This window comes from Bombina bombina, chromosome 3 (genome assembly GCF_027579735.1).
Source record: "Bombina bombina isolate aBomBom1 chromosome 3, aBomBom1.pri, whole genome shotgun sequence".
NCBI classification, from domain to species: domain Eukaryota; kingdom Metazoa; phylum Chordata; class Amphibia; order Anura; family Bombinatoridae; genus Bombina; species Bombina bombina.
Genome location: NC_069501.1, coordinates 669,078,277 through 669,101,072, shown reverse-complemented (window position 1 = coordinate 669,101,072; position 22,796 = coordinate 669,078,277). Strand labels below are relative to the sequence as shown.

The 22,796-nt window shown below is 38.2% G+C and overlaps 1 protein-coding gene across 1 annotated transcript; it reads left to right on the top strand.

The window, feature by feature from the left end:
• Positions 1-1,974: 1,974 nt before the first annotated feature.
• Positions 1,975-22,002, top strand: MDH2 (malate dehydrogenase 2). Its single transcript, XM_053707417.1, has 9 exons — positions 1,975-2,137; positions 6,671-6,839; positions 9,102-9,185; positions 9,481-9,590; positions 16,421-16,546; positions 20,668-20,745; positions 20,909-21,008; positions 21,205-21,356; positions 21,597-22,002. Exons 1-9 carry the CDS (start codon positions 2,072-2,074, stop codon positions 21,726-21,728), a joined length of 1,017 nt encoding a protein of 338 aa, XP_053563392.1. The 5' UTR covers positions 1,975-2,071; the 3' UTR covers positions 21,729-22,002.
• The last annotated feature ends 794 nt before the right edge of the window (positions 22,003-22,796 follow it).

Genomic DNA, 22,796 nt, shown 5'->3' with positions numbered 1-22,796 from the left:
ACAGACTTTCTAAATCATGAAAATATATTTTTATTCTCATGCCCCTTTATTAGTATTTTGTTCATATTGTGTGCAATTTACATAGGATGGATTTGGAGCAGAGTTAGAATCGCTATTAAAATTGTTGATGGTTGCGTCATGTTAATATTCCTGTAGCCAGCTTGCTTTATTGCTTTACTCTATGCAAATAGTCCCGAAGAAAGTGACGTGTGATGAAATGGTCCAAACTGAGAACTGTGTGGATGTATTTCAGTTTTGAATAAGGCAGCTTTGCAATTTACTTGCATTAGCAAAATGTCTTCTAGTACACATGCCATATGCACACTCATTTAGACTATATGGCTGCTCAGATAGTGTGTCTGAGCAGGTGTGGTATCTGAATGCAGCAGGTGCACAAGTTAATGCAGCATATGTGGAGATGCCAATGCCACTGAAACAATTATATTGCTTAATGCATGTTTACTAAATACAAGCATATTGCAAAAATACTTCTATTATTATTATTATTATCAGGTATTTGTAGAGCGCCAACAGATTCCGCAGCGCTGTAAACATAGTCGGTGTACAGGATAGCTTTTGTAGGGGTCAAGTGGGTAGAGGGCCCTGCCGAGCGTTTCACTGTTGTAGTTGGCTCTTACGAAGCGATCTGTAAACAGCTGGGCCCATAGGCTTACATTCTAAGGGGTTCAAGGGGAAAGCAATGGAGTTAGGAAAGGTTAGTGTTGGTTGTATGCATCCCTGAATAGTAGAGTTTTTAGGGAGTGCTTGAAGCTGTTAAAACTAGGGGAGAGTCTTATGGAGCGAGGCAGGGAATTCCACAAGATGGGGGCCAGTCTGGAGAAGTACTGTACTTAACTTCTATTCATTTCATTCTTGCCTATTATGTCCATTTAACAGACATTTGAGAAATAAGAAAATTTCTAAAAATCAAACCTTTCTAGCATGTAAATACTCCAAATAGGAATGAAAGATGTGCAAATGAATGGTTAGAAATCTATGAAGTGTTAGTTTTTACTATCACTGTATCAACAAATATTTGCTTGGAAGCAAATATTGTAACTAGATCTTTGACATTTTCCCATTCTAACAATTTGGAGTATCCTTTTTTATTTATTTTCTGTAATATCAATACCGTCCAGAGCTATACACTTGGACTGCACTATACAAATAAATTATAATAATACTTTAGTGACTTCAATATTAAAGGAACATTGTACTATATTTTTTACCCCTTTTAATGTGTTCCCAATAATCAGTTTTATTTGCTGGAATATATTATTTTTAGTAGATCCTTTACCTTTATTTGTCATTTGAAATAACCGAGTTTGCCCACTGAAACCACCACCGCCTATACTGAAAATATGAATACTGCTGTATTATTTATAGAAAGGCTTTGTAAACATGAGACAAAAGCACTAATTTACCTCCCAGGGGGGATATTTTTGTATCTTATAGCTGTTTTGCTATTGAACCCCTCCAGCCTTTATTAACATTTAAATACCTATTAGGCTTTCCATATATAGATATATAATATCAGACAGTGTGCTCTTTCTGCAGGGTCAGACCATTTGAATGGAAATTCCTTGAGAACAATGTGTAATGGACCAGACACATCAAATAAAATAATAAGCATGAATAATTTCACTGTAGCTGGTATAACAAGTCGTTTGTAAATTTTACAATACAGCGTCTTCAAAAGCTTTATTGTCAAATGCTTACATTTTAAATGTAGCTATCGGGTTGTAACACCCACATTTTCAAATTAACTTTTGATATTCCAGTTAATCAATGGTTACTAAATTAGACGAGTGTTACTAAATTAGACGAGTGTTTACATACTTCCAATAGCTCAATTGTAAATTTGAAATAAAGTTTGTCAATAAATCAGAGGAGGCGCATGCGCAGTTATTGGTGAGTGCATGATTAACGTCAGTCGTCACGTCAGGGAGGGCGGTAGGTAGTGACGTAAATACGTTTTCCTGGCCGCTGTCTTTTCTTCTGGAGGTCGTTCGAGTCACTTTAGAGCTCCGGACCGGCAGCACTAGCTCTTGATACCTGCACTATAATCATCATGTTCTCCCGTTTAGCCAGACCCAGCGCCGGTGCTCTACTTCGCGGCCTCTCCACCAGCGCACAGGTAATGGAGACTATTGGGACCATGTGGAGTTTTTTTTATCCGCCAGACAATTAACTGGTGCAGGGCAAGGTGATACATAACTATAGCATTATGCTGGATGTAAATCTGAGGTATGAAATCTAGCTGCAGTATAGAGAAACATACAGACCAGACTACACACATGGTCATATATGGCAGAAGCTAACGAAGGCGTTTGCGTTAAGCTGCTGTATAATATCCAAAAAAAGCCCGGAATTGATGACGTTATGGCTGAGTTTTATGTTTATTTGCAATTAACACTGCTGTGAGTTGGGTGGATGGTTGATGCCCATAAAATAAATCTAGGTGTAGATACATGTATAAGAAAATAATTATGGTTTATCAAACGTTGCTATTTTTTTTGGGCGGTGACATTGTAGATTAAATGTGCAGTTCTTTAAGTCACTATACAAAGTGCACAAAACGTTTTTGATAAGATGAATCATCCAAGTTGTAAACCAGTTAGTCATGCACCTGTCTGATAGCCCATTGGTTGCTATATTCATCCAGAAAAGTAGTGTCTGTCCAGATCATGAGGTATTGTGGGTTGTTATAAACCCCTGTATCATTTAAAGGGACACTGAACCGAAATTTTTTCTTTTGTGATTCAGATAGAGCATGCAAGTTTAGGCAACTTTCTAATTTACTCCTATTATCAAATGTTCTTCATTCTCTTGGCATCTTTATTTGAAATGCAAGAATGTAAGTTTAGATGCCGGGCCATTTTTGGTGAACGACCTAGGTTATCCTTGCTGATTGGTGGATAAATTCATCCACCAATCAAAAACTGCTGTCCAGAGTTTTGAACCAAGAAAAAACCTTAGATGCCTTCTTTTTCATATAAAGATAGCAGGAGAACGAAGAAAGATTAATAATGAGAGTAAATTAGAAAGTTGATTAAAATTGCATGCTCTATCTGAATCACAAAAGAAAAAAATTGGGTTCAGTGTCCCTTTAAATACATTTGTAAGTTGCCGTCTTCCTTGTGGATTTAAAGGGACAGTATACTGTAAAATTAGCTTTATGTTTGTGTATATGTATTAGTTGTGTTTTGAATGGGTTGAGCTTGTAGGTATAATCAGATCTCATTACTTTTATCACATTGTTGTTATACATCTTTATCTTATATCTGTCTGTAAACCAAAGACCAATACTTGGAGAGAACAATGGAAAATTTAAATGTTATCTTATCTGTTTTATACCCCACAGAGAGTGTAATGTTTTATGCTGGCTGTGCTTACACAGCTTTTCTGTAGCTTGGACCTAAGGCTAGAAACTTTCTGAATAGGTGGAGATACCACAGGCTAAATAAACTATTTCAAATGCCAATATAATGGTAAAGGAAATACTTTAAAACAATTTTAATACATTCCAGCAGGTAAAGTGGATATTTGGGAACAAATTAAAGGGGAGAAAATTTGAGTAAACTGTCCCTTTAAAGAAACAAGTTGATTAAAGTTTTAATTGCCTTTTAGTTAACTTGCATCTAGTGTGAATGGGGAAAGGACAGTGTTACTGGTTATATTATATGTAAAGGTCATGTCGAGTTATACTTAGGTGGTGCATGCCAATGAGAATTTAGTACTAGGCAGCTTTTCACTTAAAGGGACACTGAACCCAATTTTTTCTTTTGTTATTCAGATAGAGCATGATATTTTAAACAACTTTTTAATTTACTCCTTTTATCAATCTTTCTTCATTCTCTTGGTATGTTTATTTGGAAAGCAAGAATATCAGTTTAGATGCCGGCCCATTTTTGGTAAAGAACTTCAGTTGTCCTTGCTGATTGGACAGCACCAATAAACAAGTGCTGTCTATGGTTCTGAACCCAAAAATTGCTGGATCCTTAGCTTAGATGCCTTCTTTTTGAAATAAAGATAGAAAGAGAACAAAGAACTTGATAATAGGAGTAAATTAGAAAGTTGCTTAAAATTGCATGCTCTATGTGAATCAGGAAAGAAAAAAATTGGGTTCAGTGTTCCTTTAACAAGTTACCTATTACTATAAAACACTCAGATTTATCAATTTGACTAGAAAGCACTTATTTCACATTACAAATGCAAAACAAATAATAAATCTCATTCCAGTATTGAATATGTACACGTATTAATCTCTGGAATGGTGTTAGGCCTTATTTTAAGAAAACGTAAATAGCCAGTTCAGCACTTGGCAACTTACATTAGGTACAAATTGTTATAGAGATGCTGCAAATCCCTCAAAACAAATACACTAAGTTGCTAGAAGGGTCTGATAAGTAATTTACATTAATCTGGTTCCACAAATATAGGTGAGTTTTTAGCTAAATGTGTCTATTGTGCTTCGGATCATTCGGCTTTTTTGTTAGTGCTGGTTTTTCACGTTTTAAAGTCCACTTTAGCCCTTTCATGACAGGGTCATTTTGTCTACATCGGAGCAACATTTCAATGTAGACAAATTGAAATATCGTGATTGTAAGATTTCAAAGATGGGATCGGGTCAGGGGGGTGTCCCTATGAAGCTAGGCATGCCCTCCAGACCGCGATCCCATCCAGGAAGCGCTGATGGCTTCAGGACAGTCAAACTGCTCGGACATTCTGTTCTTTCCTAACGGCGCTAAAGCCATGCACGGTTAGGACGGAATAGAACGCCGCAACGGCGTGAAAGTAAATCCTAGCATTTTACAAACGCTAGGATTTACTATTGAAACAAATAAAGGGCACTTTCATTCATGAAGTATAAGATACTTGATGTAGAAAGCTCCTTTATGTGATTCAATCGATCGCTGCTCTTAGCTCCTACAGCAGAGCACGGCTAAAAAAAATTTTGGCTAAGAGGTGACGTTTTCACCTCTTAGCCAATAGCCGTGCGGTAAATCCTGCTCCCATGGGCACCAAGCCGGATTTAGCGCACGGCTATTGGCTAAGAGGTGAAAACGTCACCTCTTGGCAAAAAAATTATTTAGCCGTGTGCTGCTGTAGCAGCTAAAAACGGCAATCGATTGAATCAAAGGAGCTTTCTACATGAAGTATCTTTATACTTAATGAATGAAAGTGCACTTTATTTGTTTCAATAGTAAATCCTAGCGTTTGTAAAACGCTAGGATTTACTTTAACTTTTAAGTTTAAAAAGACTATATACAAAGCAAGGTAAAATATTATATTTAAGCCTATCAACAGGGTGCTCACTATCTGATAGACTACCAGATTTCTGTTGGGTGAAAATGACCTGTCGCGTAAAATGAAAAAATATTTTTTAAGCCCTGGAACAATAATACTTGAATGTCCTTTTTAACATTTAGTATCTTTTTTTCTCTCTGTATCCAATAAGGGAATTTTCAAATGTATTCATCTGTCTTTTTTAACATATTTCTATACTGAAGGGGAAATGGTTTTCTTTATACTTGTGTGTCTCTGACCACCAATAAAACAGTGCAGTTCTGTTTACAAGTCAGTGAGCAATGAGTTCTCGAGGCCCAATTGTACACATACATGCTCTTTATGCTAGTTTCAAAGCAACAGCCTAAAAAAACAAACAAAACAAAAAAGTATGCATAATAAATATTAACATGTTTACATACTTCTTGCATGCACATGATAGAATGATATAGTTTTTAATGTCCTTTTTTTAACTATAGATTGTGACATCATGACCTTGACTACCTACCAATAATTTAGGGCATTGTTTTATATTGTCTAATTCTCATGGAACATAATAGGTTAACTTTATAAGCAGGCCAATGTGCACACATATGGGTTAACTCACAACAATCCACACACTACTGTGTACAATGAAACCTTTTACCTAGACCAGAGCAGGGTTTTTTTTTTGTTGTTGTTGCTTTAAATCTGCAATGTAAACAAAAGGAATAAGATTTAAAAATAAAATCCTCTATTGCAATCTATTTCTAAGTTCGAATACTATATTAAGAATCTCTACTCCGTTAGAAATATCTCCAGAACATTGTAGTGTTTGATTTGTGAAATTGCCTGTGTGCGTCCTTCATATAAATTACATACTAAAAAGAATACATGTCCTCTTACTATGTGTATTGAAATAGTAATGTTATTAATAGCTGTGCCCTTTATGTAATATACTGCAGTGTTATTCAGTAACTTGGTTAGATGTACAACACTTCTATAAATTGATATAAAAAGTTTACTGTTGGCAGTAAACATTCATATAATACCAAAGAATAACTTACAAGAAAATTGAATAATCTTATGTTTAACACAAAGTGTGATGCCGTCTAAAAGTCCTTTACTTCTATTTTAAACCATGAAATATCTATTGGGATAAAGAACTATATACATATTTGCACATGTCAAGATGGTTAAAAAAAGAAATCATTGAGGACATTTGTTCAGTTTAGGTGTTTCATTGATAAGCCTTTACAATATTGAGTGTGTGTGTTAGTTATAAAGAATGTATATAGAAAACAAATTGAGAAAATTCTAAATTATTGCAAAACACTCATTTTCCCTTGTTAAAAATATTGCTTTTTCTCTCCCTTTTGTCTACCACTACACTCCACCACAGAGCAATGCCAGGGTAGCAGTGCTTGGAGCTTCTGGAGGAATTGGCCAGCCTCTATCGCTTTTACTAAAAAACAGTCCCTTGATCAGTAAGCTGTGTCTGTATGATATCGCTCACACACCAGGTGTTGCTGCAGACTTGAGCCATATTGAGACCCGAGCTGAGGTTACAGGTAAAATCTTCAGCTTCTTCTAAATAAATATTAAACTGGTAATGTTCTACTTTTTCACATTTGTGACCATAAACAAAGCTTGTTAAAATTAAGCTAGGGTTTGAATATTGGTGTATAGCTGAAGTAACAAAATTGTTATTTTTCTATCTTGATATAAAACTAAGTATTACTGGCTAGCATGGAGTGGGAATTTTTAAGAAGGACATGTTACTCCCACCCCCCATGTGAGATTATATCTCTATTTCTCTACTGTACTTAATACTTTTCCTTCTAGTACAGTAAAGGGAACAGTGTACATCAATTTTCATATAACTGCATTTAATACACTACTATAAAGAAGAAACTGCACAGATACTGATCTAAAAATAAAGTATAAAACCTTTTAAAAAGTTAGAAGCTCGCAGTTTAGTACCGTTGATGAGTTTAAGCTGGGACACCCAGTGAAAGTGGCTGGGAAAACAAGAGCAGACAATATCTCCCCCATGCATATGAAAAGACGGATAACAAAAACAGTAGTCTGTAAACCAATGTATACATCTGACACTGTGGGGCTTGGTTAGGAGTCTAAAAATCAGTTATTTTAAAAAAATAAGCACAATTATACATTGTTACAAAAACATTCCCAGATGGGCTGTATAAATGGATCTACAAAACATTTAAGCAAAGAAAAATCTAGTGTACAATGTCCCTTTAAGGCCATAAACACTTGAAGGTCAGATTTTTATAATTCAAAATAAATTAAATACCGTATTGGATAGAACTGCTTGGCACTGGCCTTAAAGTGAATGTAAAAATTCATCAATTAGGGCCTCACAAGCATCTCTTGTGAGGCCCTGCTGTGATTGGAGGAAGCCGGTTTTGTCATTGGTGACTTATTTTACAGTAGACCTGCAGGCGGAGGATGGTTTGAGGCAATGGTTGACTAACCCCAGGGACCAAAGCTAGAAGTCAGTGTCTTAAGTTTTGTCCTTGTATAAAACTACTCCCTGGCTCTTAATACATTGTATGGTTAACTCCTCTGTATTATCGATGGTTTGATGCCTACTATTTACTAGGGGAGAAGATAATACCATAAGAGTAGAATATGGTATTATCCCTTCCACACATCAATAAAAACAATGTAAAGGCAGTATATTTCATTCTTAGTTTAAAAAAAGAATTAGATTTATTTAAATAGTGGTGTGTTTTTTTTTTTTTTTTTTTGTTTTTTTTTTCCAATTTATATATCTTTGAGAAAAAAATCTATCTATAGACTGTTTTCAATCTATACTATAATTGAGTTTGTAATTTCCGTTGGCGATTGTGCACGCATCCTTAAAGGAATGAATGTTGGATGCGCATGCAGCCGCCTCGCGGCGACAGCTTCAGGAGCTCCAACTCTCAGCTGTAACATAACAGATGAGAGCTGAAGCTTCAGGCATCTGCTGCATATGGAGCCGGAGCACGATCGGTGCTACGCCTCCATATGAGGCCAGATGCCTGATCGTTAGACGGTGACACTGTGCCACAGAGACTGGTGTATACAATATACTGTGCACAGCTAGTAGTGCGACAGACAATGGTGTATACAATATACTGCGCACAACTAATAGTGCTACAGACACTAGTGTATACAATATACTGTGCACAGCTAGTAGTGCTACAGACACTGGTGTATACAATATACTGCGCACAACTAATAGTGCTACAGACACTGGTGTATACAATATACTGTGCACAGCTAGTAGTGCCACAGACACTGGTGTATACAATATACTGTGCACACCCTGTCATTATAGTGGATCTGCCAACTGATCGTTTAATAATTGGTAGTGATATCCTGAAGCGATTAAGCACCATAATTGATTGCATAAATAATGTAATTTGGTCACAAGTAAAATGGCCTATTATGAGCGATCCGATATATCTCGCACTCGACATAACTGTCACGTGGTGGAAGAGAAGCCAGATGCTGTGGAGATTCATTTCAGGAATTACTCTATACCTGCAATTGTGCACTGGTGTATACAATATACTGTGTGAGAGAGAGCAAAAGAGCGAGAGGGGGGGAGGGCAAAAGAATGTTTGCAGAAATAACATACCTCTTTTTCAAAGATAAATATACTAAGTTGACGGACATTAAAAAAAAACAATTTTCAGCATGAATTGTATTTTTGTTACCCTCTGGTTGTTCACGAGTACTTGTTTGGGATCTGTCTCTCTCCCCCCCCCCCCCGAAAGTAGCTTATATAATTTTTTTTTTTTTCTTCCCCTCCCATATAGGTTATCTTGGACCAGAGCAGCTGCCAGAGAGCCTTAAAGATTGTGAAGTTGTTGTTATCCCTGCTGGTGTCCCTCGAAAACCTGGTATGACTTACTATTTAGTGTTAAACATGGTAATGAGCAAGTGTCATAGGGTTTCCTGTGACAAAGAATGTGTATTCCACACCCCTTGGTTAGTAGGGTTTCCTACAAAATTTAGTAAACTATCACACTTCTAGTTAATGTTCTGTTAGATTTATCTTGGCACTGCAAATATGTGCAATCAAAGCCATGGGTTGTCTTGCAGATGTTTGGGGGGGCACAGCACTAGTTGCTTCAGCACTTGTCATGCATTTTTTTTTGTTTTGTTTTTTTCCCCCTCCTCTGTACTTTTTGCCAGGTATGACACGTGATGATCTGTTCAACACAAATGCCAGTATTGTAGCCAGTTTGACTGAAGCATGTGCAAAATATTGCCCTGAAGCAATGATCTGTGTAATTGCAAACCCGGTAAGTGTGTGTGTGTTCATGCAATCTAAGCAGAATAATTAGCTTCAATATGTGGGTGTGTATTCTTCTGGATTGGGAAGTAATTGTCTATTAATGGTGTTCTGAAAAAGACAACTCCAGGTATATAACTGAAGGCCATGTCTTTATTTACATGTGCGTTTTCTGTTAAAAGTCTTAGGAGCAGAACATAATTTGGACCAAATGTAAGTTTAGACTACTAGAAGTGTTCATCCCTATAGCAGATGGCCTGGTGCATACAGCAAACTGATGGCAGAATCTTTAATTTGTCTTAATATGTGTAGATTGACTCTGCATGCTTCCCAAGAATGCAGTGCTTTTGGATAAGGTGGCATGCCTTTTTATTCAACCGATATATTGTCTATGGCTAGAATTGTATTTGATTAGTAAACGGACACAAAAAACATGTTCTTTAACAAATATCAATAGAAATATTTCCAAAATTCTACTACAGTGTTGCTAACTAAAGGGCAATAAATGCACTTATGACCATAGCAATAAATGCACTTAAATGACCATTATTTGAAATATTACATGCTCTAATTCTTAGAACATGGCATTTTTAGACTAGTGTCTGCACCTCTTTAACTTAACCCTGCAAACGAAAATGTTGCTGACCCACTCACCACTGCTAGTTAAGAAACCTTTCTGTGCGACAAGCGGCAGTTTGTGTTTAAAACCTTTGCAGGGGCATTCTCTAACAATTTAGATAATGTAATATTTCTTCTGTAATAGCCCTTTTAATGAGGAAGTTTCTTTTTGGGGACCGGTTTTCTTCTACTAGATACGAGTCCACGGATTCATCCTTGTGGGATATTATCCTCCTGCTAACGGGAAGTGGCAAAGAGCACCACAGCAGAGATATATATATATATATATATATATATATATATATATATATATATATATATATATATATCTCTCCTCCCTTCTCTCCACCCCCAGTCATTCTCTCTTTGCCTATACTAAGTAATAGGAAGAGGTAAAGTGAAATAGGTGTTAATATGATAGTTTTTATTTTCTTCAAGCAAGACTTTTATTTTAAATGGTACCGGTGAGTGCTATTTTTTTTTCTCAGGCAGCAGATGGATGAAGATTTCTGCATGGAGACTGATGATCTTAGCAGTTGTCACTAAGATCCAGAGTAGTTCCCACAGAATGGCTGAGGAGTACTTGAGAAGCTTTAGTGTGAGGAACGTTTTTCATGCTACAAGCATTGAGGTATGTTCAGTCATATTTTTCTGGAGAGACTTATTTCAGAACTGGCTGACATTGTTCCCGTAAGGGAAGGGGTAAGCAGTAATACTACATTTAATAGAAGGGGTATTACTGGGACCTGTATATGAAGGGCTAAAAATTGGTTGACAATGGTAACATAATGTTTTGAGACAAATATGCTTAGAGGGCATCATAACATTTTTATGAGCAAACGTTTTATTTTTGATGGCACTGGAGGGTTTCACATGGCTTACAGGGGTGGATTGGGAATATGAAAAACCCACATGGCTAGTTTGTAGACAGCTTTACAGCGGTTTTTACTAGGCAAAAAGAAATCAATATAGATGGGCGGGGCCTAATTTTGCGCCTCAGATGCGCAGTTGAAATTTCTGAAGGCAGCAAGCTTCAGCTCCGGTGGGCCTAAACTGAAGATTTAGCCAAAACGAAGTGATAGAGTGGTTTATAAGACCCCTGAGGGCAGGTAGGCGCCACAATAGAGCTGTGGCGAGGTGCAGGGGGTTGCAATCTTAATTTTCATAACGTTTGTGTGTAACGTTTTTTTCTATTGAGTGTTAAGTATACCTCACTTGTGGTGCATTCTTAGCTGGCAAGATAAGACATATATACTAAAATTGTGATAATAACATTTTAGAGCAGTTTTGGAGAAATTGTACACTTTTTTTTTTACTCTTAAAGGTGCAGTACCGTTTTTTCAATTTGTTGTTTTTTCACTAAATAAAGTGTTGTCAAGACTTTGTGGTTATTACTAGTCTGTTCAACATGTCTTACATTGAGGAAAGTCAATGTTCTATGTGTTTAGAAGCTATTGTGGTACCCCCACTTAAAATGTGTCCCTCATGTACTGAAAGGGCCTTACATTGCAAAGAACATATTTTAGGTGATAAAAGTATGTCTCAGGATGATTCTTAGTCTGAAGAGAATCCGGTTATGCCATCTAATTCTCCCCAAGTGTCACAACCTTTAACGCCCGCCCAAGCGATGCAAAGTACTTCTAGTGCGTCTTATTCTTTTACCCTGCAAGATATGGCTGCAGTTATGTCTACTACCCTTACAGAGGTAATGCCGGGTTTACATGGTAAGCGCAGTAGGTCAGGTATTAGAGTAAATGCTGAGCCCTCTGATGCTTTATTGGCCATCTCCGATGTACCCTCAGTGTTCTGATTTGGGGGTGGGGGAATTGCTGTCTGAGGGAGAGCTTTCTGATTCAGGAAAGATGTTCCCTCAAACAGACTCGGATGTAACGGCCTTTAAGTTTAAGCTTGAACACCTCCGCTTGTTACTTCGGGAGGTTTTAGCGACTCTGGATGATTGTGACCCTATTGTAATTCCACCAGAGAAATTGTGTAATATGGATAAATATCTAGAGGTCCCTACTTACACTAATGGTTTTTCCAGTCCCTAGAAGAATTTCGGACATTGTTACTAAGGAATGGGATAGACCAGGCATTCCGTTCTCTCCCCCTCCTACTTTTAAGAAAATGTTTCCCATATCTGACACCATTCGGGATTCTTGGCAGACGGTCCCTAAGGTGGAGAGAGCTATTTCTACCCTGGCTAAGCGTACAACTATACCTATTGAGGACAGTTGTGCTTTCAAAGATCGTATGGATAAAAAATTAGAGGGTCTTTTAAAGAAATTGTTTATTCATCAGGGTTTTCTTCTACAACCTATAGCGTGCATTGTTCCAGTAACTACTGCAGCAGCTTTTTGGTTTGAGGCTCTAGAGGAGTCTCTTAAGGTTGAGACCCAGTTAGATATTTTGGATAGAATTAAGGCTCTCAAGCTGGCTAATTCTTTAATTACAGATGCCGCTTTTCAAATGGCTAAATTAGTGGCAAAGAATGCAGGCTTTTCCATTTTAGCGCGTAGAGCGTTATGGCTTAAGTCTTGGTCTGCTGATGTGTCATTCAAATCTAAACTTTTAGCTATTCCTTTTAAAGGTTAGACCCTATTTGGGCCTGAACTAAAGTTGATAATTTCTGACAATACTGGAGGTAAAGGTCATGCCCTTCCTCAGGACAAGACGGTTAAACTGAGGGCCAAACAAAATAATATTCGTTCCTTTTGAAACTTTAAAGGTGGACCCTCTACTTCCTCTTCCGCCACAAAGCAGGAGGGGAATTTTGCACAATCCAAGTCAGTCTGGAGACCTAACCAGACCTGGAATAAAGGTAAACAGGCCAAGAAGCCCGCTGCTGCTACCAAGACAGCATGAAGGGGCAACCCCCTATCCGGCACCGGATCTAGTAGGGGACAGACTTCTTCTCTTTGCTCAGGCGTGGGCAAGGGACGTTCAGGATCCCTGGGCATTGGAAATCGTGACCCAGGGGTATCGACTAGAGTTCAAGGATTTTCTCCCAAGGGGAAGATTTCATCTTTCACGTTTGTCTGTAAACCAGACCAAAAAGAGAGGCGCTCTTACGCTGTGTAGAAGACCTATATACCATGGGTGTAATCTGCCCAGTTCCTACACTAGAACAGGGGCAGGGGTTTTACTCAAATCTGTTCGTGGTAACCAAAAAAAGAGGGAACCTTCAGATCTCAAATGCCTAAACAAATTTCTCAGAGTCCCATCGTTCAAGATGGAGACCATACAAACTATTTTCCCAATGATCCAGGAGGGTCAATATATGACTACCGTGGACTTGAAGGATGCGTATCTTCACATTCCTATCCACAAAGATCATCACCAGTTCCTCAGGTTCGCCTTCCTGGACAAACACTACCAGTTTGTGGCCCTCCCCTTCGGGTTGGCCACAGCTCCCAGAATCTTCACAAAGGTGCTAGGGTCCCTTCTGGCAGTTCTAAGGCTGCGGCGCATAGCAGTGGCGCCCTATCTGGACGATATTTTGATTCAGGCGTCAAATTACCAGTTAGCCAAATCTCACACAGACATCGTGTTGGCTTTTCTAAGAACTCACGGGTGGAAGGTGAATATACAAAAGAGTTCACTATTTCCACTGACGAGTTCCATTCTTAGGAACTCTGATAGACTCAGTAGACCTGAAAATATTTCTGACGGAAGTCAGAAAGTCAAAAATCCTGACTACTTGCCGAGCACTTCAGTCCATTCCTCGGCCATCAGTGGCACAGTGTATGGAGGTCATTGGATTAATGGTAGCGGCAATGGACATCGTTCCGTTTGCTCGCTTACATCTCAGACCACTTCAGCTGTGCATGCTCAGATAGTGGAATGGGGATTATGCAGATTTATCTCCTCGGATAAATCTGGATCTAGAGACCAGAGACTCTTCTTTGGTGGTTGTCACAGGATCATCTGTCCCAGGGAATGTGCTTCCGCAGGCCAGCATGGGTCATAGTGACGGATGCCAGCCTCTTGGGCTGGGGTGCAGTCTGGAATTCCCTGAAGGCTCAGGGTGTTTGGACTCAGGAGTCCCTACTACCAATCAATGTTCTGCAACTGAGAGCTATGTTCAATGCGCTTCAAGCGTGGCCTCAGTTGGCTTTGGCCAAATTCATAAGATTCCAGTCGGACAATATCACGACTGTAGCATATATCAATCATCAAGGAGGAACAAAGTTCTCTAGCGATTGATAGAGGTTTCCAAGATAATTCGATGGGCGGAGACTCACTCTTACCATCTATCAGCAATCTATAGCACAGGAGTAGAGAACTGGGAAGCAGATTTTCTAAGTCATCAGATTTCATCCGGGGAGTGGGAGCTCCATCCAGAGGTGTTTGCAGCATTGATCCATCAATGGGGCACACCGGAATTGGATCTGATGGCATCTCGTCAGAATGCCAAACTTCCTTGTTACGGACCCAGATCAAGGGATCCTCAAGCAGTACTGATAGATGCTCTAGCAGTACCTTGGTCGTTCAACCTGGCTTATGTGTTTCCTCCTTTTCCTCTCCTGCCTCGTCTGATTGCCAGAATCAAACAGGAGAGGGCTTCGTTAATCTTGATAGCGCCTGCGTGACCACGCAGGACTTGGTATGTGGAAATGTCATCTCTGCCACCGTGGAAACTGCCACTGAAACAGGACCTTCTCATTCAAGGTCCGTTCCAACATCCAAATCTAAATTCTCTGCAGCTGACTGCCTGGAGATTGAACGCTTGATCTTATCTAAGCGGGGATTCTCTGAGTCGGTCATTGATACCTTGATTCAGGCTCGGAAGCCTGTTACTATGAAAATTTACGATAAGATATGGCGTAAATATCTTTATTGGTGCGAATCCAAGGGCTACTCATGGAGTAGGGTTAGGATTCCTAGGAATTTGTCTTTAATCCAAGAAGGATTGGAGAAGGGATTATCGGCTAGTTCCTTAAAGGGACAAATTTCTGCTTTGTCAATTTTACTACACAAGCATCTGGCGGATGTCCCAGACGTTCAGTCTTTTTGTCAGGCTTTAGTCAGAATCAAACCTGTGTTTAAACCTCTTCCGCCATGGAGTTTGAATTTAGTTCTCGATGTTCTTCAACGGGTTCCGTTTGAACCCATGCATTCCATTGATATTAAGTTTTTTATCATGAAAAGTTTTTTTTTTTTAGTTGCTATCTCTTCTGCTCGAAGAGTTTCTGAGCTTTCTGCGTTACAATGTGACTCGCCTTATCTTATATTCCATTTGGATAAGGTGGTTTTGCGTACTAAACCTGGATTCCTTAAGGTTGTTTCAAATAAGAATATTAATCAGGAAATCGTTACTTCTCTGTGTCCTAATCCTTCTAAGAAGGAGCGTCTGTTACATAACTTGGACGTGGTTCGTGCCTTGAAATTTTGCTTACAAGCGACCAAGGATTTCCGTCAAACATCTTATCTATTTGTTGTTTGTTCTGGAAAGCGTAGGGGTCAAAAAGCTATGGCTACCTCTTTTTTTTTTTTTTTTTTTTTTTTCTTTTTTTTTTCTTTTTTGGCTGACCAGCATCATCCGTTTGGCATACGAGACTGCTGGACAGCAGCCTCCTGAAAAACTTACAGCTCATTCTACTAGAGCGGTGGCTTCCACATGGGCTTTTAAAAACGCTTCTGTTGAACAGATTTTTAAGGCTGCGACATGGTCCTCCCTTCATACCTTTTACAAATTTGATACTTTTGGCTTCTTCTGAGGATATTTTTGGGAGAAAAGTTCTTCAAGCAGTGGTGCCTTCTGTTTAGGTATCTGTCTTGTCCCTCCCGTTCATCCGTGTCCTGTTGCTTTGGTATTGTATCCCACAAGTAAGGAAGAATCCGTGGACTCGTCGTATCTAGTAGAAGAAAAGGAAATTTATGCTTACCTGATTTTCTTCTACGATACGACGAGTCCATGGCCCTCCCGGTCATATTAGACAGATTATATTTTTGTTTTCAAAACTTCAGTCACCTCTGCACCTTTTTAGCTTTTCTTTTCTCTTCCTATACCTTCGGTCGAATGACTGGGGGTGGAGAGAAGGAAGGAGCTATATATACAGCTCTGCTGTGGTGCTCTTTGCCACTTCCTGTTAGCAGGAGGATAATATCCCACAAGTAAGGATGAATCCGTGGACTCGTCATATCGTAGAAGAAATCAATTTATCAGGTAAGCATAAATTTCTTTTTTTCACATACTTCATGCATCACTTTCTTTTATAGGTTAATTCCACTATCCCCATTACCTCTGAAGTGTTTAAGAAGCATGGTGTATACAATCCTAACCGAATTTTTGGGGTGACCACTCTGGATATTGTTAGAGCAAATACATTTGTTGCTCAGTTGAAGGTAGGTGTTTACATATGCAGTCTGTATGCAAGAATGACAGGTAGCTTAACTGTGTGGTTTTACAGTACGTCTATAAAATAGTTTTGCTAGGAACAATTTGTGTGGTTTTTTTTTTTTTTTTTTTTTTTCTAATGCAAAAATGACACTCGGGATGGCCAAGTAATAACTTGAGTGGATGTGGCCATTTGCACTAGTTTTGGTGTCTTTCTTACAGAATGTGTGCCATAGTTGTGGCAGTAGGGGAAGGTGGAACTAAAAATGTGTAATCTAGGGTGGCCAGAAATCAAACAACCCCTCTAGATCCTGAGACACTGTACCATGCAACCTAAATCTGCTCATGTGCCACTGAACAATTTTAGGAGATATATTTTGTTTTAATAGCCATACATTTAAGTGGCCCTTAAAGGGACACTGAACCTAAAAAAAAAATTTCGTGATTCAGCGCATGCAATTTTAAGCAACTTTCTAATTTACTCCTATTAATGTTTCTTCATTCTCTTGCTATCTTTATATAAAAAGAAGCCATCTAAGCTTTTTTTCATGGTTCAGAACTCTGGACAGCAGTTTTTGATTGGTGGATGAATTTATCCACCAATCGGCAAGGACAACCTAGGTTGTTCACTAAAAATGGGCCGGCATTTAAACTTACGTTCTTGCATTTCAAATGAAGATACCATGAGAATAAAGAACATTTGATAATAGGAGTAAATTAGAAAGTTGCTTAAAATTTCATGCCCTATCTGAATCACAAAAGAAAAAATTTGGGTTCAGTGTCCCTTTAAATGGACAGTCTATGCCAGTTGTGGTTTTTAAAAAAAAAAAAAAAAAAAAGATAATCCCTTTATTACCCATTCCCCAGTTTTGCATAACCAACAGTTATATTAATATACTTTTTACCTCTGATTACCTTGTATATAAGCCTCTGCAGACTGCTGCTTTATTTCAGTTTTTGACACTTGCATTTTAGCCAATCGGTGCTGACTCATGAATAATACTGACACACGAACTTGCATTGTCTTGCTGTGAAACTCTCAAAATGCACTGAGAAAAGAGGCGGCCTTCAAGGGCTTAGAAACTGCCATATGAGCCTGCCTAGGTTTAACATTCAACAAAATACCAAGAGAGAAGCAAATTTGATAAAAGTAAATTGGAAAGTTTTTAAAATTGCAAGCCCTATCTGAATCTTGAGTTTTTTTTAATTTTGACTTGACTGTTTTTGTGTTTTTTTTATTTTTTAAAGGGACAGTCTATAATAGAATTGTTTTAAAAGATAATCTCTTTAATACCCATTACCCAGTTTTGCACAACCAAGTTATATTAATATATGTATTTTTTTTCCCTCTGTGATTAACTTGTATCTAAAAAAATCTCCTTTTTTACATATGATCAGGTGATATTTTCTAGTCTGCTTTTTACAGCTATGCTGCATCACTTTCAAGTGTTTCAACATTTGGGTATTATGGCCCTTGAAGAGGCTGTCGATAGAGCATTTGAAGCAGACAGATTAATATACTTCAATAACATTTAAACCTCTAATAATGTTGGTTGGTCAAAGCTGGGGAATGGGTAGTAAATCCGTTTATCTTTTTAAACAATAACATTTTTTTTTTGTCTAGGCTGTCCCTTTTAAGTTGTCTAAAGTTAGCCATCACTGCGTGAATTCATTAGATAAGACCCTAAACTCTCTGCACATGAAGATTAACGGCTTTCCACCTCCAGTAAAAGGCACAAAAGGATCTCCGGTCAATGATACAAAAGTGTAATCCAGTATGGGTAGCATGCGGGAGCATCACCATGAGTTTTGGGCTATCCCTAGCACCTTGATCACTGGTCACGTCTCCTTTATAGTGCGGAAGGTTTGAAGTCTAATCGCATAACTTGTCAGCTTCAATGAAGGTGGGTCTCAAGCACCCGTACTGTACAGCTGAGCCCCCATCCATGCTTAAGAGCAGACAGTGAGGCACTGCACAACTATATATTTTTTTTTTTTCTGCCCTTTGAATTTAATTAGAGCATGTTTCTCAACCATGGGTTCATCGCTTGCCCTTTAATTTTTCAACTAATGCAGGTTAGGTAAACATTCAGTAGGGAAATCCTGAGAATCTGACCTGTTTGTGACATTTGAGGACTAGATGTGAGAAACATCAAAGGTAAAGTGTATATCACTGTGAAAGTGTCAGAGAAATGTGCCATTCAACTTCTATGGGATATCAGCACTGCTGTCTTAATCACGGGTGATGGGGTTAACTGCAATTACCCCTAAGAGTCACCAGCACTGGATATTTTTATAAACCTTTTATTGGAATAGCTTAAAACGGCAACGTTTCGGGGTTTAACCCCTTAATCATGCTTCTGATACAGGCACTTCATACTATTTTTATTCACACTTCTTGGCGCCAAACCGACCTCACAGGGGCCTTAGGCTCCACCTAGTGGTCATTACATTGTACTAATCTTTCAAGATAATGTATTGTGCATGTATCTAATTTTAAAAAATATCAGGAGAAAAAAACCTTGAGGCCCCCTTATCTAAACATTTTCTAGAAAGTGTTTATGGTATAAGTCAATTGAGGTGGCAAATAATTGAGCAAATAAAGACACCCAGGAATGGAATGAATAGGGAAAGGCTATTAAAACAGCGAAATGTGGTGAATCCATAAATTTGAAACACTTAGGGATTTTGATTTACCTTGTTCTCTAAGTTCAGTTCACTATAGATTATACATTACTAGAGCATTTTATTAAGATTTTAAGCTTGATATATTAAGTGCTATAAAATCAGTGTTAGATATTTAGACATGAGTTTGGGAGTATTCACAAGTATAAGATAATACAAAGGGTATAGGAGGTATAATTCTCTATGAAGTGGTTATAAAGTGTTATAATATTGTGATGTTCTACATACAATCTGTTATGATGTATCCTTATGTTTTTTTTAAAACAAAAATTAGATACATGCACAATACAATATCTTGAAAGGCTAGTACAATGTAATGACCACTAGGTAGAGCCTAAGGCCCCTGTGAGGTCAGTTTGGCGCCAAGAAGTGTGTATAAAAATAGTATGAAGTGCCTGTATCTGAAGCATGATTAAGGGGTTAAACCCCGAAACGTTGCTGTTTTAAGCTATTCCAATAAAAGGTTTATAAAAAATCCAGTGCTGGTGACTCAACGTCCATTTTTAGAGAAATGTGCCAGACAGCGACAGTAAAATATCACATGGAAAGTGTGCCTGAAATGTGACGGTGTTCTGTGCCCAAGTATATCACAATAAAATGAGTTAACAATTTATATATTAAGTCAAGTGCAGAAATGAAGTAACATAAAGAAGAAAAAAAATCTCTCTCCAATGGAAATGTATTCAGTAAAACTTGAAATTTTTATATTGTTGAAAACAAACTATCTGAAACGTGTCACATTCTGAGAAATGCTCATATGCCTCCTAGTTTAAAAAATAAAATAAAAAAAATTACGTGTTGCAGATGGGTACTTCACAGGAAATTTTATTGGCAAGGCCATGCAACTGCCCCTGCTAATTGGCGTACCAGTTCTCCTTGGGGCTGATTAGTTCTCTGCAGATCCTGATTAGAAATTTAAAGGGACAGTCAAGTCCAAAAAAAAATTTCATGTTTCAAATAGGGCATGTAATTTTAAACAACTTTCCAATTTACTTTTATCAACAATTTTGCTTTGTTCTTTTGGTATTCTTAGTTGAAAGCTAGACCTAGGAAGGCTCATATGATGATTTCTAAGCCCCTGAAGGCCGCCTCTAATCATATGCTTTGTATTTGCTTTTCACAGCAGGGGAGAGCTAGTTCAGGTAAACCCTATAGATAACATTGTGAGCACGCCCGTGGATTGTGGCAGACACAGCACTAATTGGCTAAAATGAAAGTCAATAGATAATAAATAAAATGTCATGTGATTAGGGGTTTGTCAGAAGATGCTTATATACAAGTTAATCACAGAGCTAAAAAGTGTATTATTATAACTGTGTTGGTTTTGCAAAACTGGGGAATGGGTAATAAAGGGATTATCTATCTTTTAAAACAACAAAAATTCTGGTGTTGACTGTCCCTTTAAGTATATACATTTTTAATTCTCTTTTTTTTTTTTTTTTAGGGTCTGGACCCTGCACGTGTTAATGTTCCTGTGATTGGTGGACATGCTGGTAAAACAATTATCCCTTTGATCTCTCAGGTAAGCTGTCTCATTACTTTTTGCTATGCAGTTGCCTTTTTGGACACATCTGTCCTCTGCTTAGATATAAACAAAGGCTTACATTGTTCCAAGTCCTGCTACTTTAAGCTTCCATTACGCAATTTCTTTTAATACGCATTTTGGGTGATCTCTCCTTATACAGAGCACACCAAAAGTAGAGTTCCCTCAAGATCAGCTAGAAGCACTTGTTGGGAGAATCCAGGAGGCTGGAACTGAGGTTGTGAAAGCCAAGGCAGGATCAGGTTTGTGCAATGATAAAACAATAACATTAAATGTTGCTGTAATAGTGTATAGATGAGGAGGAAAATAAGAAAAATAATATATCACTATCATTCAGGATCTGTTTCTAAAGTGGAAAGTTTACAATCACTTTAAGTTTTCTAATTTGTGTTTTAGCTTTGAGCTGAAAAACACTTGCTTACATGTGTCCAATTACAGGATCTGCCACTCTGTCTATGGCGTATGCTGGTGCTCGCTTTGTCTTCTCTCTCCTGGATGCCATGAATGGAAAGGAGGGTGTAATTGAGTGCTCATTTGTAAGATCTGAAGAAACAGAGTGTCCGTACTTCTCAACTCCTCTTCTCCTTGGGGTATGTACAAACTGTCATTAAACATTCATACATCAAATATTTTATTGCCAGTTTGTCACTGTTAAACCCACAAGCTGCAGTAGTTGCGCCTGGGGAACCTTGATAAACTAGTACAATGTGGAACATTGTTTTAGAATTATTTATTATTCAGCCAAGGGCAAATTGCTCAGTATGGGGGGGGGGGGGTTATGTAATTGGTTAGGATATTCAGTTTGATTCATGTTCACATTCTTTTCGTAGAAAAATGGCATTGAGAAGAACCTCGGTCTAGGAAAGCTCTCAGCCTATGAGGAGAAGTTGGTGGCTGACGCTATGTCTGAGCTGAAAGGCTCCATCAAGAAGGGGGAAGACTTTGTAAAGAGCCGCAAGTGACCCTTTCTCCCTTCAGAATGAAAACTAGCTTCCTTAATTTATTGAAGCATTGTGACACTTTAGGACAAGTCCCCTGCATAATATGCTGTGATGGAGGTCTGTCAAGTGGTGCTGAAAGGTGCAGCTTTGCTGTATTGAATGTGTTTTCTGTATCTCATGAGAGATTTCCTCATCGCACCTGTAATAGGGACTTCATTTGGCACTTAAGTTGTATTTTACATCATGGCAAAGCAGAGACCTTTTGAGAATTAAACATCATATTTTCTTTGTAAAATCTTTTGTAGTGGCATGATTTCTTCTTCGCCTCCCCCCCTCCCTTTTCCTCCTTTGGTATTTTCTATGGTTAAGCGTAGGTAAATGTGTGCCTTTCAGTTCTCTAAGACAAGGCAAGCCTGCTGTAATAGGTGTTAATAGTGATTATCCGTTTCAACAGTCAGCACTACCATATTTAGAAGGCAATTGATTTTCTTTTTCAAGTCACAAACTGAAAAGGGGCACACCAATTCTATTCAACATGTAGAACCGCATTTGTTCCAATTTTTAAGATGCAGTAATGCACTGGTCGGAGCTAGCTGAACACGGGTGAGCCAATAACGGTGTATGTGCATTGTGCAGTCACAATGAACAGCTCCTGAGCCTACCTACGTATGCTTAACAAAGGATACCAAGATAACAAATCAAATTTGATAAAAAGTAAATTGGAAAGTTATTAAAAATCGCATGCTCCAATCTGAATCATGAAAGGGGGGGGGTAAGGATGGCTTTCAGGTATGTTTAAGAGCAGCAATGCACTACTAAATGCTAGCTACTCATTGGCGGTTACAAATCTCTTGCCATTGGCTCACCTGATTTTGTTCAGCAAGGTTAAATTAGTCCCTTGCTGCTCCTTCAACAAAGGATACTAAAATAATTAACCTAATTTGATAGAAATTGGGGAAGTAGTTTAAACATTGCATTATCTAAAAGTTTCATGTCCCTTTTTAAGTAATTTCTTCCTATGTAAAAAGGAAGAGATTTTATATCAATTTCTTCAGCTTACCAAAGTAAGTGCTCCATACAGTTAGCGCT